Below are 16144 nucleotides of genomic sequence, written 5' to 3' on the forward strand. Positions count from 1 at the left end.
TGCCGCCCCCTTCCAGCCCTACGTAGCGGCATGCTGGGCAAGGAGGGGGTGGCTCGGCATGTCTGCACTCTCCCCACAGCGCGGCCTGGGACCTGGCTGCTGTCAGAGGCATTTCCAAGGGGATGTAGATCAGGGAAGAGCCGTATTTAGTACCAGCCTCATGCTCTGGTCCCACTTGAGCGCTGAATCTCCCCTCACAGGATACCAGCCACGTGGGGGTTGCACCTACCGTCCGGGGAGACACTCTGTCCCTGGGGTTTTACACAAAGCTCAGGTCAGCATCTTGCCTTGAAGGGAGGGACATAAATTAGCAGAGCCCCAGTGAAGAGAAACACATGTGCCGTGGCTGCCAAAAATGGGTCCCGCACATTCTCCTTCCAAAGAGGCAAGCACCAGTGACTTTACAGCTGCATCTCCCAGCCTGACTGCACGCATGCAAAAACCTGCAGAGAGAGCTCAGACCCACACCCTGCCGACCCACGGCTCGGCTGCGCACACACAGACCCCGTGTGCACAGGCAGACCCCGACGTACATGCACGTGCCATGAGTCTGCCATGCACACTCATACTCTGCATAATCTCTGTGCCTTGTCTAATCTCTCTCACTCACCCACACACAGACACACACCGCGTTTGCATACCGTCCTCATATACACACAGACACTCACATCGCATATACGCAAATATTCACAGCCGGCCACCCACCCATCCCCAGATTAACTCTCCCTCCACGCCGCAGGTGCTTCCTCTGCGTGCACCCACAGCCCTCCACCTGGAATCGCGTCCCAGATGCACGCTGCATCTCTCGCGGGCGAGCTTTGCCCAGAAGTGCAACGATCACTTGTGGCTTTGTCAGGAAGGTCAGGGCTGCTCTGCAGAGGGAAGTGCGTGGCCAGAGGCCATTCTGCAGCTCCGTGTGCTGCCCAGCCTCCCTCCAGGACGCAGAGGGTACGGGCACGCTGCAAACACAGCCGTGAGGCTCAGAGACCGGGTCTACAGACTTGGGCTCGTGCTATGGCACTAAAAATAGTCAACGTTCCTGCTCGGGGGACCGGCGAGGGGGTGGGTCACAGAGCCTGAGCAGGAATGTCTACACGGCTAGTTTTCACGCCGTAGTGCAAGCCCCATGAGCCGGCGTCTGTTGACCGGCCTCTGAGACTTGCTGCTATGGGGGTTTTGTTGCTGTGCCGACATCCCCAGAGACCTGGGCAGCTTGGACAAGTGACTGCGCAGGAGGAATCCCTGTGCTGGTACGGTCCTGATCCGTGATTAGGGCCCCTCGGCGCTGCAGCTGTACAAATAATGAAGAAGAAGAATGCCGCCCCGGTGGTTTGATTTCCCTGCTTGTCACACTCCAGTGCGTTCTCCGGTCAGGCTCCCCACCAGCGGCGTCGGACGTGGTACCCGTGCGCCGGTCGGTCTCAATCCAAAAGCAGCATTAGAGGTGGAAGAGCGGGGAGCGAGAGGGGTGGGGTGGGAGTTGGCCTCTCGCCTTTGCCAGTGTGGGTTTGAAGCCAAGCTCGGGCGGGCAATCCAGTGCCGATCGCAGTGCCTGCCCAAGAGGGGTGCACCCTCCAAGTAGAACCAAGTGAGGACTGAGGACGGCTGAGAAATGCTCCTGCGAAAGGGGTAGGAACACCATGGCGACGGGGGCTTCAGGTCAGGGTTGAGGGACGCCAACAGAGCTGAATATGGGGATCCCCGGGCTGGAATAAGAGCCGTGCTGCAGATCAGGGTGGAGGGATGTTGGCAGAGCTGTGTGTAGGGTACCCAGAGCTGGGTTAGTGTGGGGGGGGGGTGGAGAAGGGGTCTGGAAGAGCTGTGTATGTGGGTATAAAATTTTCTCTTTAATGCCCCTACTTCCCATATTATGCTAATGGGCCCTTTGCGTTTCTATGTGTAGCTGGATTTTGAGCTGTTTTGGAAGGTTCCCAGGAACAGGGAGACCCGCATTCCTGAGCACCCAGATGTGGGTACGTCTCGTGGCATTACAACTCCGGGCTTCCACCTAACTGAGCATGTTAGGATGTAGGAGACTGCCATTACCCCTTCCCCTCAGGGCTCCCCCCGGCCCCGGCCCGGCCCTGGGGGATTCCACTGCCCTCTCCACACGCATTCGCTCCAGCACTCCTGCTCAGCTTCTGGCGTCAGCCTGCCTTCTCTCGGACACGGGTGGGAGTGTGGTGCCTGGCCCAGCTGGCTGAGGAGGGTCCCACGATAGACCATCGCTCCCATCAGCTGTCACACAGCAGGACGGTCCCACCCACTCAGTCTCTGAGTGTCTCCTGAGGAACTCCACTGCCCGGGTCTCTTGAGGTCCCTCGGGTAACTGTCAAACACAGAGGCACCCAGTGCACTTGTGTTGTCCATCTCTTTAGACCGTAAGATCCTCCAGGCAGCGTCCATGCCTTGCTTTATGTTCTGCACAGTCACAATCCTCACCCACACTCCCTGTGTCCAGGTCCTGGTTTTCAAAACAATGCAAAAACGTCCACACAGCCACGTCCCCAGCTTTGCACACACAGTTATCATGACTGTATGCGCAAAATGCCCACACGGCATAATCGGCCAGCTGTGGACCCTGGGCTCCCTGAGGTCCCTAATTCCATATGAGTCCACCTGGCAGGATGCCACAGGCCCTGGAAGCCTTGGGGTTCCCGGCTCTGAGTCAGACCACGTGGGGAGACTAGAAGCCCAGTCTGTTGAGGAGCTGTGACCGTGGGAGCTGAGACTCCCAACTCCGTGTCAGCCCACCAGGCAGGGTGCCAAGGAGCCGGGCGGGTGAGCTGGCAGGAAACCAGGCAAGTTTCCAGTGGAAACCTTCCTGGCAGGCAGGATTCAAACGCTGACTGGCTTCCATTGAACCTTTGCTGAAACTGAGCCGTCTCCACGAAACGCTTGAATGTTGAACCGGCAAGCTCCACAGAAAGCACGTCCCATCCGAATTTTTCCAACCTGCTTTACCACACGGAAACTGACTGCCTGTGAGTCTGACTGCCTGTGAATGAATGTTCCTCGTGCGTAATCGTCATCTTCCCTGTCCTAATGCCTGGGCTTTCTCCCTTGTTCATAACCACCCTGTACCACCAGCAACAATCACCCATCCCCTCTCTTGCAGTGTTGCCTCGGCCGTATTTGTCCCACCCTGAAGCCATGGGCGTTACATCTCCCTCCCTCCCAGACACAGGGACCAACGACAGAGAGACTAGAGATGTAGCCTCCCCAGCCCAGAGGACTAGCAGATGGGTACTGCGGAATAGGCCTCTCTAGGCAACTCCACTAACATCATATAATTCGATGGCCTGACCCTGGACGCCGGTGTCAATGGATTCCCACTGCCCATCGTGAGGCCATTCTCGTCACTGTTGTCTGTGCCTGGTGAGAGACAAATGACCTGGTAGAAGCCTCTAACTCCCAATCCCCGTCACTCGGTCTGGCTGCCCGGTAGCACCCGTCCCCCAGCCGAGGAGTACCAGGCCGTAGAACGGGTTGGCGCTGTTGCTGGGGCACAGGCAGCTGCTCGTAACAAGCTATCGCTTAGCTCGTAGTATCAGGGGCGAGGGCACAGGGTGGATGGGGGTGTCAGGACATAGGGTGACCAGATGTCCCGATTTGATAGGGACAGTCCCGATTTGGGGGTCTTTTTCTTATATAAGCTCCTATTACCCCCCCACCCCCGTCCCGATTTTTCACACTTGCTGTCTGGTCACCCTATCAGGACACCTGGGGTCGTTTCTCAGCTCTGCCCCAGACTCCCTGTGCAACAGTGGGCTTGTCCCTTCATCGCTCTGCACCTCCTGCCTTGTGTAAAATGGGGATGATGGCTCTGCCCCCCCCTTGGGAAGGTCACTGAGATCTGCAGAGGAAAAGCCCGAATGATTGTCATTGTTAAAGCAGGTTGCAAACAAAGGGAACTCCTTTACCTGCCTTGCCCAGCTCGGCGGTAGGGAGGGACCCTTGTCCTGCTGAAGCTACCAGCCCAAGGTCCCCCAGGAGGCTGCTAGGACTGGAATGGACAGGGCTTGGATGCCAGGTCAGTGTCCAGCCCGCTAAGCCGAGCCGCGCGGCGCGAGCTCTCTGTGCCTTTGTAAGCTCTGCCGTGGAAAGTGGGGCTAACGAGGATAGGGCTTTGCACGGAGCGGGGACTCCAAGCAGCCTACGGGGTGAGCAGGCCCGTGTCAGTGCCAGTGTGGTGGAGGTGAGGAACCTGAGGCATCAAGAAGGATTTAAAGGATGTGCCCAGAGCTGTACAGTGAGTCAGTGTCAGAGCTGTGACTAGAACCCGCGCAGGCCTGGCTCCGGGGCTGTGCTCATGTCATGCTGCCTTTCCTGCCTCCTGTGGGGTGACGTAATGCTCAGACTTTGTTCCAGGGTAGCTCTGGGGTCTCTCTCTCTCTCTCTCTCTCTCAGCTGCCCCACCGTTTCCACGCCCCTGAGTGTGGCTCGCTTAGACGCGCTTAGAGCTCACCTCGGGATTCTCCTTCTGTCTCCTCAGACATGCAGGTCCAGTACGAGCGGCTGGGCGCAGACGTGACCATGCAGTGCGGGGCGATGGACTGGGACGCGGCCGTGACCTGGTCGGCCAACGGCACCGACATGGATGAGTCCCACCTCAACGGGTCGCGCCTGGTGCTGCGCAACGTTGACCTCACACGCACTGGCCAGTACGCCTGCTACGAAGGCTCCTCGTGGCACCTCAAATACCAGACCTACCTGAAAGTGGGAAGTGAGTACGCCTTAGCGCGAGGTCCGGGCGCCTCCTGGGGGATAGACCGTGAGAGCTGCACCGTACCCCGATAACACAACCCAGCACTGGGCATCTCCTCCCCACACCTGGCAGCAGCCTGGCCCCCCATCGTAGGTTAACTGCTGCTTGGCTCACTAGGCGCAAGGGGATGCGCCCCCATCCACGCTCACGGGATGGTGCAGCCCAGAGGAATAAGGGACTCACGTCCGCTGTTGTGACTCGAGGGAAGGGAGAGATTCTCCCGGCAATCAGCAAAGCATGCTTAGCTCTAAGGGGCAATTCTGGCCACGCCGCGGTGGGGCCGTCTCAGATGAGTGGCTGGAGCGAGGCATTAATGACTGTAGTTCCTGCATGGGAGACTATGGGCGTGTGTTTGGACACGACAGACACTAGAATTCACAGGACTCGGAGCGTAGAGGTGATGGCAACTGTGTATTTCACAGGACGGGATGCGTGTGTAGGTGACAATATCGGCCAAGATTCCTGGGCTCGGGCCATCCAGCCCAGTGTGTCGTGGGTCTTTTCTCTAAACGTTTGTTTCACCTTACTGGGTCCATCCAAGGGGCCAGCGGGGCATTTCTGATTAGGAGTGATAAATGATCTGACATGAAAGGCGCCTGCAGCCTAACTCACCAGCCGTGAGTGGTGAACGTCAATCCTGGAGCAGCCGTGTACCGGGGTGGCTCGCCCCTTACGGGCCAGAGGGCTGGGTCTAGCCAGCGCACATCACAGAATGAGGCACCTTTGGGGTCAATCAGGTAGTTCCCTAAAAGGGCAGCAGGTGGCTGCAGTGAAGGGGAAAGCCCAGGAAGCTGTAGCAGAGTCTGCAGACAGTGAGGAAAGGCTCCTGCAGGGAAGACCCTGCGAGTTGCTCCAGGCCAGGAGGCCTGGGAAGGGGAAGAAAACCCTTGGGTTCTGTGGACTTACAAATGAACTGTTTGGGGGGGGTTGAGTTTTATTAGCAGTTTCTTTTATATTAATAAACCCAGTCCCCAAGGAGGGATATTTTTGCCCAAGAAAAAGCCTGCCGAGAAGTTTTATTTGCACAGTCCCGGAGGGGAAACTGAGGCAGGCTGCCTGGAGCCTGACTCTTGGTGACGAGGGGGCACGTCGGAAGCAGCCAGCCCAGTCACATGCCACCTGTGAAGTTTAACGCTGTTGCGGGGTGATGCTATATTAATCTACACACACACACACACCCCGCACACGTACTAAACAGACATTATTCAGATTGTAAAGTGAGGAACACGCAAGTCAGGAAATGCCAGAATTCAGGTGTAACCTTAACTTTTCCCCCTCCTATGTATGCTTTAGGATCTGTTCATTGACTCTTTCCTCCATGGGTGAAGGACGCTCAGTAGCTAGGAGGGGCTGATGTCCAGGGTAGAGGTGGAAGGGCTAGAGGAGCAGGTCAGATGAGAATCCTTGGTGTGTGTGATGAGCAGGGACGAGGACAGGCTGTGGACCAAGGGCGGGAGGCCACGACGGATCTGTTCTTGTAGGACGTCAGCAAGATGTTGTCCGGAGAGGGTGGGACCAGACCTGGCTGAGTACAACGAGGGGATCAAAGGCAGCAAATAAACCCTGGGGCTTTGGGCCTGCGAACCAGGGAGGCCAGAGGCATGTGGCTGCCGGCAAAGAGCATGGCAGACAGAATGAGGAGAGAGCCACTTGTTGTGGGTGAAGGCCCCCCCCGGCGGCACCTTATCAAGAGTTGCCGGGTGATGGGGCAGCAAGAGGGTGGTTTGCTGGAGTGATCCAGGAATGCGGGGAGTTAGGGAGAAGGAGGGGAAATCTACAGATGAGTCAGCAGATGGGGAGGAGGGGGCGGGAGGCGGCAGAGAAGCTGTGGAGGGGCTGGGTGGTGGGTTGATGAGGCCATGTGGCAATGGAGAGGCCAGAGTGGGTGCATCATTTACCGGCAACCCTGTCCAGTAAGTGACTCTCGTTCGGGCTGGACTCACCCCTGGGGCCCGTTCTGTGGGGCTCCCAAAGCGCAGAGCGCCCGCCCCATTTCAGAGCCTCTCTGGCTCCAGGGTGACCTTGGAGGGCATGACACCCGATGCCGTCCCTGTGCCACGACTCTGCTGAACGTGGCACCGCGGCACTGTGTCGCCCTTTGCCTGCCAGGGGGTTCTTCCCCCCAGCGGGGCTAAACCCGGGAGAGGCCCTGACGCCCACCAGAAAGCCTTCCTGTTGGAAACCGGGTGGGAGCAGCTGAGCTGGGCTGCACGTCAGGCTGCCATGGAGCTCTGCACGCAGGGAAGGGGAAGCTGGAGCCCAGATCTGGGCTGGAGAGAAGGAGGGGGCCTGGCTCAGCTTCTCGCCTCTGAAGGCTCCTTTCCAGCTGTGGCATAGCCCTGACTTTGCAATGGCTTTTACATCTGCTAAGCACCTCACTAATAATAATCCCTGTCAATCCCCCCAGGGGCCCGTGGGAATGGGTCGGCTTTAGAGCCTATATCCTGCTGGTTTCACTCGCTCCCAGCTTTCCCTGGGCTGCGGCAGGCTGGGGAGAGCTCGGACAGTGCCGGGGCTGCGAGCCCAGCAGAGAGAGCCGGAGATAAAGAAATAAGCGAATGCCCGATGTTGCTAATGTAATTAAATATGCAAGGAACTAATCAGGTGAGATGCTTTTTCTGGTAATTAATTTAATTGCCTGGATTTTAACTGAAAGCTCTCTGCAAGTTCTTCCTTCCCCTCCCCCCCCCCCCGGCCCCCCATCACCCCTACCCCACTCACTTGCCTCTTCCTCTCGCGGAATTAATAACCTCAGTGCAGAGACGTGCTACTGCAAAGGGGCATGTCCCTGAGTGGACAAGGACCCCTCCTTTCACCCAGCGTGAAAACAAGAGCCGTGCCGAGCTCAGAGCAGCTTCCCAGCCTGGGTTTTGCAGGCCCAGCTGGGCCTTGTAGAGGTGCCCCCAGCCCTGCCTGAAATCCCAGCGTAGCTCAGCGTTGGGGTTCACCCTACAGAGGTTGGACTCAGAATTGGGGCCCTTGCTGTGGGGCCGGGACAAGAGTTGGCTCACAGCTTGGTGCTGGCCTCTTCCCCACCCTGGGCAGGGCAGGGTTCAAAGGGAGAGTGCGAATGGTCACAAGGCCAGTCCGCCCCATCATCCAAAAGCGTCCCCGGCTTCTGGGTTTGAGCCACTGCAAAGGGATCTCCCATTCCGGGGACAGGCACAATTATCCACCTCTTCAGTATCCTCTCATGTCGTTGGCTGGCCGTTCAAAAAAGAGCCACTCAGGAACAGGTCCATGCCCACTGATCCTTTAAAGCCACAGCCTCTTCTTGGAGCAGGCCACATGGAGCCACTTTCTGTGCAGAGGAAATCCTGCCCCTCAAGGGATGGTGTCATGGGCAGGTAGTCCCCGGACATCAGACGTGCAGATTTAAATCTGCCTGACTTGTGTGACTGCAAGGCCGGGTGTGGATCAAACCAGCCACGAACTAATGGGAAGCACAGATCCTTCTGGAATTGTCCATTATGGGCTTTCTTGTTCCTCCTTCTGAAGGCCCTGGCCACTGTCCTAGATGAAGAACGGGACTGGATGGCCCCCTGGGCCAATTGTTTCAGGCTACGTCCCTCTTGCTGTTTGCCCTGGGGGTTGGGTACTTGCCAATCAGGCCGTCACTGAACTCATGTAGTTGAAGGTCTTAGAGCACAGTGAACATAACGTATTGCGCAGACATTGGAGAGCCGCTTAACCACGGGCCAGGCTGAGCCTCGGTACAGCCAAGTGCTGTCTTCGCTGGAGTGATTCCCATTTACACCCAAGAGGCTGCACGGGGCTGTGGAATCAGGACACTAGGTTCTCTCGGTGCTTCCACTGGCATCCCACTGCCCAGGGGGTTGTGCTGGGTGAGCAGGGCTAGGCGTGCTGGGAGACGGGGATGCAATGGGACTTTCCATCCAGGGAATTCTCTCCTGAAGAGCGCAGCTCTGTGCGATGGATCGCCCGGAGTCAGGAAGGGGGAGGAACCGGAGCACCCCGGGGGAGCTGAGCCATCTCAGAGCAAGGCTAGAAGACAAGCTCCCGGCTGAGCCAGAGCTCACGCTCCGAGTTAGGCAACGCAGGGCCCGAGGGCGGGGGAGTGGCTGTAACAGAGATGTTAGGAAATAATGTGCTCTTGAGGTTTGGCACATGGCTCTCTTTTTTATAGTCTGTTATAAAAATAATTTTAACGGGCCAGAGAGGAGAGGATAGTTAGAGGCAGAAGGCCGGCCAAAAGAGGAGAGTGAGGTGTCTGTGCAAATGGGACCAGGAAGGCCTCCCAGGCAAAGTGGAAGGGGGACTTGAGTTAATGGCCATGGATACCAGAAAGGGAGCTCCTAGGTCACCCATACCCTGGAGGGAACCAATTTCTCCATCCCTGGACACATCTAGCTAGCTTGGGTCTAATAATGCATCCATGAGCACGCTCCCTCAGCCCCTAGGAGCTGCTGAGCCAGAGTCAGGGTCGCCCGCCATTCATTCTAGCCAGGGCGGCTTGTGTCGGTGTCCAGGTGGGAGCGCTCTCTAAGCCAGATGCATCGGGAGTGAGAGTACAGCTCGGGCTAGATCCCAGGTCAGCTCTCCAGAGGCTGGGGGAGGAGCGGAGAGAGAAGACGGGGGAAGCTGCAGAGTGAGCGGGAACGTGCGGGAACCAGACACGGCGTGCACCATAGCGTGGCACAGCAGCCAGCCCGGAGGAGTCCGTCGCTTTGGAAGCCCGTGACTGCTCTTTGCTAGGGGATCTGTCCAGGGGGAGGCTGCCAGCTCCGCTTGTCCCATGTGTCCCTAATCGCCTGCAGTGCAGGTGAGCGCTTGGATCCGCGTGGAATGGAACGCAGCACGTTTGACTCCGCAGAGTGCCGGAGCTGGCAGGGGGCCACCCACCAGACTTGGAGAGAAGGGCTCCGTGCTGGACTCCTTCCCCGGCTGCCTGTCACTAAATGGCTGGCGAGATGAAGGGGAAAAACATGCGGTTTGACGGAAAACGACATGGAAAAACAACCAAATTAACAGAAAAACAAACAAAACCCAACCAGGGAGGGTAGGGGAAGGCAGGCAACGCAACAGAAACCACATGTGAGCGGGGGGCCGGGATGGCCCGCGTTTGTGTTCTCTGGCCTGATTAGCGGACAATCAAGCATTAGCTGCTAATAAATAATAACAACCCCCTGTTCCTCTGCCTTGGAAGTCGCTTTGCTCCTCAGCTGGGCTCCAGCTGCGGTTTGGGGCTGGGCTCCCCGCTCCCTTCCCTTAGAGAAAAAAAAAGAAAGAAAGAGAGAAAGAAAAACATCTCCATAAAAACCACCAGCCTACCCACTCCTTCGTGGGACGGATCCCTTGCCCGGCCATGCCCCTGAACTCTTTGGGTGACCAGATGACAAGTGTGAAAAATTAGAGGACTTTTTTTCCGGGGGGGGGGAGGGAGTAGAGTTGTGTATATAAGACAAAGCCCCTAATATCGGACATCTGGTCACCCTACTGCGCTGCCCCAAGGGGTAGGAGGAGCTGATGAGGTGCTGCTGTGTCCTTTGCTCAGGTAGCGGGGACAGAGTGTGGCCCCCGTCTTGCAGCTGTGTGAGTGGGCAGCCTGCGGGAGGCGGGTGGTTGGCTCTTCAGAGTCAGTGCGGAGCCCAGTGCCCCGGTTCAGCATTGGGGGTGCTGTGCTGCAGGGAGAAGTGTGGGTGACTCGCTCCCAGGGTTGCCATCAGCCCAAGTTTCCCAGGATCAGCCCGTTTTCCAGGTAGCCACCACGAGAAATCTGCAAGGCTTCCCGGGACACTAAAAATCCCGGGTTTCGTCAATCGCGTGATAATGCATCTCTCTGCCAAGCCTGCTCAGAGATGGGGGTAGTACCTGCATCCCAGCCAGATGTCACATGCACCGAAGGGTGGCCAGGACCAGCAAGTGGGTGGCAAATGGGGGCAGGGTAGTGGCAGATTCATCGGGTTGAAGAGGAAGTGGTGGCACAAAGGCAGGGGTATTGCAAGACTGAACTGCCCCCTGCTACCTACCTGGTAGCCAGTGGGGTGTCCAACTGCAGGGGCTGGGAGCCGGAGTCTGGGGGCCCAGAGCTGTGGGGAAGAGAGAGGCTGGGCCTGGCCTGGGAGACTGGGCTGGGCAGTGGGGGTAGGCGCAGCTGGTTGGCCAGTGCCATGATATGATGTGAGAAGCATTGTAAGTAATAGCTGGCTCCTGTTTTTTTGTATCTTGGAGACGGCAACCCTACTCAGTATAGTGAGCCCTCACCTTGAAATGAGGGCTCACCCTGGGGCAGCACTAGGGGGCGCTGTGCGCCTGGAGCAGTGGGGTGGGGACGCTCTCCCCTCAAAGTCAATGCTGACCCCAATGTCCCAGCACCATGCTAGTGGGGCTCTGTACCACAGGCAGGTGTGTGGGTGTCACAGTAGGGGGCGCTCTCCCTTTTGAATCATTTCTGCCCCTAATGGCCCAGTGAGACAGTGCCTGCTGTGGGGTGACTCTGGGGAGTGTACGGGGCGACTCGGGGGCAATGCAGTGGGGCGACTCGAGGGGGGTGCCGCAAGGCGACTCGAGGGGGATGCAGTGGGGTGACTCGGGGGATGCTGTGGATGACTCGGGGGGATGCTCTCTCGCAGACTGGAGAGGGAAACGAAGCCCTGACTGCTTGCGACCATTAACCCCCCTTCTTCCGGTGCTGTTGGACTGGAAAAGGTGTTGGGTGGACACTCAGTGAGTCTCCGTGTCCCCAGGACCACCATGTCCCTCAGCACCATGCTGTCTGTAGTTGGGCTGATGACAGCAGGTTTGGGGATCCCTGCAGGTGAGATTAATCTGGCTGGGCCTATAAAGTAGAATAGCATGGGACTGCTGTGTTAATTGCCACCTCAATACATCAGCAAAGTATCCCCTACAGAGAGATAATGATGAGGCATAGGAGTGACCCACAGTTCACCAATAAACCACAGTGGTGGGAGTGTTACAAATTAGATTAGATTATTACGATGTGCTATTAATCTAAATACAGATCATTTTACTGGACACACAACCCTCAGAATTCAGCCTCCAAGTCCTAAGGGGATTGGATCGCTCAGGGCTCAAAAACTCAACCCACGAACCTCGCTGCTTGTGCACAGATTTTGGGCCCTGGCAGTGCTGAGGGCCGGGAAAGGCATGCTGGGTAAGGATATGCAAATTAATATCTCAGCCTTTAAAAGAAAACAAAACACGACACCAGACCGCAGTCCCAAATGCAATTAGCTGTAATGGAATTAGGAGCAGAACTAGACAAACAAACACGTTCAAAGGCAAGGGGTGACCCCTCCACCTCGTCCCCCGGCAGGACTCGCTCGGCCCTGCCAAGGGGTGTGAGAGCGAAGGAGAAGGCTCTTTCCAAATGCTGACTGAATGGGTCTAATCGCCCCCCCGCACACATGTTATCACCGCCGCATTCCTTCCCTTCCCTCGCAGGCAAGCTGCCCGGCTGCAGCCTAGCAGAGTGGTGCTGACTTGGCTTGCCGTGTACACTATGATAATCCGGGGCAGCCGATGTCAGAAACAATAAAAATATCCTTTCTTCCCGCTGTAAACACAGAGCAGCTGCGAGGGCCAGGGGGGCCGGGAGCTCTGAGCCATGCCACGGCAGGCAGGGGGCAGTGGGGGCTCATCATAAAGAGAGGAGCATTCGTTAGACCCCATCAAAGGTTCTCCTGGTCTCTAAGAAGCCCAGTGTGCTAGGCCTCTCAGGAGAGCCTGTCTGTCCGGGCTAATAACCCTGTGAAATCTGACATTCCCTTCTCTTTCTGTTCCACCAAGTGTCTTGGGCACCTCGTGGAGAGCCGATGGAATAACAGCACCTTATATTTATATAGATCATCTTTGATTCAGAGATTTTAAGGCCAGAAAAGACCATCAGATCATCTAGTCTGACCTTGTGTATAGTCCAGACCAGTTTCAGCCGGTTACCCTTATAGTGAGCCCGATAACTTGGGTTTGGCTAAAGCCTCCCTTCCCAAAAGGCAACCGCGCTGGGGTGTGAAGACATCAAGAGATGGAGAATCCAGCACTTCCCTTGGGCCTTGGGTCCAATGATTAACCAGCCTCACTGTTGAAAATCTGCATCATTTGAATGTGCCTGGCTTAAACTGCCAACCATCAGTTCTTGTTGTACCTTTCTCGGCTAGATTAGAGAGCCCGTTAGTGCCTGACATTTTCTCTGCATGAAGGTGTGCACACAGCAGCTGAGTTTTTGAAGGTCTCATCCACTGGAGGCCACATGAAATTCAGCCGATCTGCCTCTGGTGCTCTGAACGGACCCCGGGGCGCTCTGAACTTTGGCCGTAGTGCAGTAGGAAAGACCATACATCTGCTCCGGGGCCTTGGACAAAGTACCTGGGCCTGCAGTCCTTTCTCAGGCAAAATTCCCAGCACCTTCCAGCAGAGTCCTGCCTGTGTTAGGCTCGCAGGACTGGGCCCAAGCTGCGAGCCCCGCAGATCTTCCCTGTCTTTGGGCATCGAGCTGCTGCAATAATAAGCCGGTATAAATGCCTAGGCAGATCAGAGACTGACTCTGAGTCAGAGGTGGAACAAGCAGTCGGAGCAGAGGCCTCTCATGGGAATTCTGATGCTCCGTCCTAATTAGTTTCTGTCCTAATGTCCCAAGTAATAAAGCATGAGGGAAGAGAGAGAGAGCTCCGCGGCGGGATGGGTCTCTGAACAGAAGCTTGGCCCTGGCTGCTGTCGTAGCCTGCCCGGTGCCTGCATCAGTGAAGACGTGCACAGTAACCCCATCCCCCCCCCCCGGGGACTGCACACCCAGCTGTGCAGCCATCTCCCCCCGTCCACCTCAGTTTTCACTTCCCCACGTCACCCCCTCGGCTATTCAGTTAGGGCTTGGCGACACATACAGCTCTCCCGGCGCCACAGCGCTGTCTACACCAGGGCTGAGGTCAGTCTCACTGCGTGGGTTTTTCCCATCCCTGAGCGACATAGCTATGCCAACGTGAGTTTATAGGGTAGCCCTGGCCTTAGCATTGGGAGTGCTGCCTGGCATCTACCCTGGGGATCGTTTAGCCACAGAACAGCTACAGCATAATTAGCAGGAGGGTGAGCACACACCCAACGCTGCCCCACTGGCAGAGGGGAATTCAGTCCCTATGACCCATTCAGTCCTCGCCCTCTCTGCTGCAGCCACCGATGTGGGCCAAGCAGTGTCCGTTGCCGTGGCAGGCTTTGGGCTGCTGTGGGCATCTGGCATCAAGGTTGGTTCAAGCTGGGTGACATGATCTGCTGCTTCTGTAGGTTTTCTTTTACCCTCCCCATCCTCAAAATGCAGCCGCTAAAGCTGGCCTGCCTCACTGCGGCCCTGATCCAAAGCCCCCGGAAGCACTCCTCTGGGCATTAGTGACTGTGTTGGGGAGGGGTCCTCGGTCACACCGAGATCCTCGCTCCGATCTCAGCTGCCCCAGTGTGAGTCAGGGCCGTCAGCGGGGTTCACTCGGAAACCCCAAGGTGGTGAGTAAGTTCAGAGCTCTAGCTGGTCATCTGAAAACCTGGGTTTCCATCTGGATTTGGGGGCACGAGCAAAATGAGTTTGAGGTTCTCATCTTATTCCCCAGGGGGGATTTTCCTGCACCCCAACTCCCCCTGCACCAGTAGGCAGGGCAGCCAGCCTTTTCAGTTCGGTGCTCTGGTCTGTGGTAGTAGGACAGAGACACTTAGGTGTATGGGGCTGTCAGGCTAGGGGGAACCTCAGCCATCACCTGGCAGCCCCATGGCAGCCCAGTCCCCAGCCTCTCGCTTTAATGAACACTAAATCCCGCCCCCCCCCACCTCCCAGGTCTGTCTTGGTCTCCCTCCCGCCCCCTGTGAATGCCAAAGCCCTGGCGTCAGCTGGGAGATTTCCCCCGACTTGTTTATCCTTGTTAACATGACAAACCCAGCACAATAATTAAAGAAGCCAAACCATTGTCTAAACAGCTTCCCACAGCCCCCTCCCTCCCACCCCCCCCATCTTTGCCTTCCCTCTCTGAGCTGTCGGCAGTGCTGACAGCAATTAACCAGAGAAGCTCCAGCCGCATCGTCTCAGGGATGTCCCACGCCAAGCGATCGGGCGTGACGGGGGCCCCGGTGGCGTGGAGATCCGGCGCTCTGTTTACACTGGGCTCCCCTCTGCGGGGGTGCGGCTCGGTTAAGTGCCCCTTGTCAAAATATTTTTGTGAACGTCCTGCCACCGGCGGGTGCTGAGTTTCCAGGTGTCCGCCTGTGCCACGGGGTTCACTAGCAGGGATGGGAGAGAACCTCTCACCCCCCTGCCGCCCACATCTTCCTGGCTCCCCGCCGGCAGGCCAGAAACACCAGCCTCTGCTCCTAGCTTGGTGATGCCCCTCTATATAGCCCTTATCTCCAGGGCCTTCCCTCGCCTTTCCCAGACCAGTTACCCGTGGGGGCAGGCGTCAGCCCTGGGGGGCTTACACTGCGAGGTTTGTGGTCTGCTGTTTGGCCGGTGGCATGCACGGGTGGTCAGATCCCATCGAAATCTGTACGGACATTCAGGGAACTAACTCTGCTGGGGTTAACAGCCCGGCTGCTCCCCTTAGGGCAGGGCTGCATTCCAGCTCGGGCAGTCGTATCTGGGCTAGCTCTGATGGAGCTAGTGCGCTACGCACAGCAGTCTGGCTGCCCTGGTGCAGGCCGCGGCAGAGCTCCATACCCACGATCTCCGACAGGATTGCACCGGGGCGGCTAGCCCGGGAGGTGGCTGCTCCACTTCTGGTTTTAGTGCCCTAGCTCAATCAGCGCTTGTGCGGCTGTAGCCAGCTGAGCTGGAAATGACCCCTCCAGCCCAGTGTAGACGTACGCACAGGGTGCAGGGTGGAGATGGGCGGGGACCCTGCCTGGCATTCCCATTCCACAGGTGTGTTCTTCACCTGTCTGATCTCAGGGAAAGTCCTGTCGTGTCCTGGGGATGGTAGACACACCGCCAGTCCTGGTGCTCCAGGGCTGTCCACACACTAACCCAATAAGGAGACATCTCCTTTTGTCAGCAGGAAGCAGTTGGGTTCTTCCTGGCCTCTGAGCATACCACGCCCTTGCCCTCCCCCTGCTCGCCCCACCCCTGCAGCCACTTCTTGGCAAGAAATCAGACGGGGTAAAGCACAGGACTGGGAGAGGGAGACGTGATATATTCCTGGGTCTGCTATATGGCTTCTTGGTCACTTAGTGCCAGGTTTTGAGAGGTGCTGAGCTCCCCGTGGTTTGGAGGAGTGGTCCTTACCCTCTTTGTGCCTCAGTTTCCCCCATGTAAAAGGTGCCTCAATTAACATTTGAAAAGCTTTTTCTGGCTCTCCAATGGAAAGGGATTAGAACTATTTCATTGTGTCCCATCTCCACACCCCCTACCACTTTCCCCATCCCCACCTC

At 57.2% G+C, this 16144-nt stretch overlaps 1 protein-coding gene across 9 annotated transcripts in view; it reads left to right on the plus strand.

Annotated features, from left to right (window-relative positions):
* CNTFR (ciliary neurotrophic factor receptor) overlaps positions 1-16144 on the plus strand; it is a 457782-nt gene that overhangs the window by 308769 nt on the left and 132869 nt on the right. For all 9 annotated transcript variants that reach the window (XM_037902783.2, XM_037902782.2, XM_037902781.2 and 6 more), the window contains one exon: positions 4496-4726. In XM_037902783.2, the coding sequence (XP_037758711.1) occupies positions 4496-4726 (231 nt within the window). The remainder of the gene's footprint in view (positions 1-4495; positions 4727-16144) is intronic.

Source organism: Chelonia mydas, chromosome 5 (assembly GCF_015237465.2).
Source record: "Chelonia mydas isolate rCheMyd1 chromosome 5, rCheMyd1.pri.v2, whole genome shotgun sequence".
NCBI lineage: Eukaryota > Metazoa > Chordata > Testudines > Cheloniidae > Chelonia > Chelonia mydas.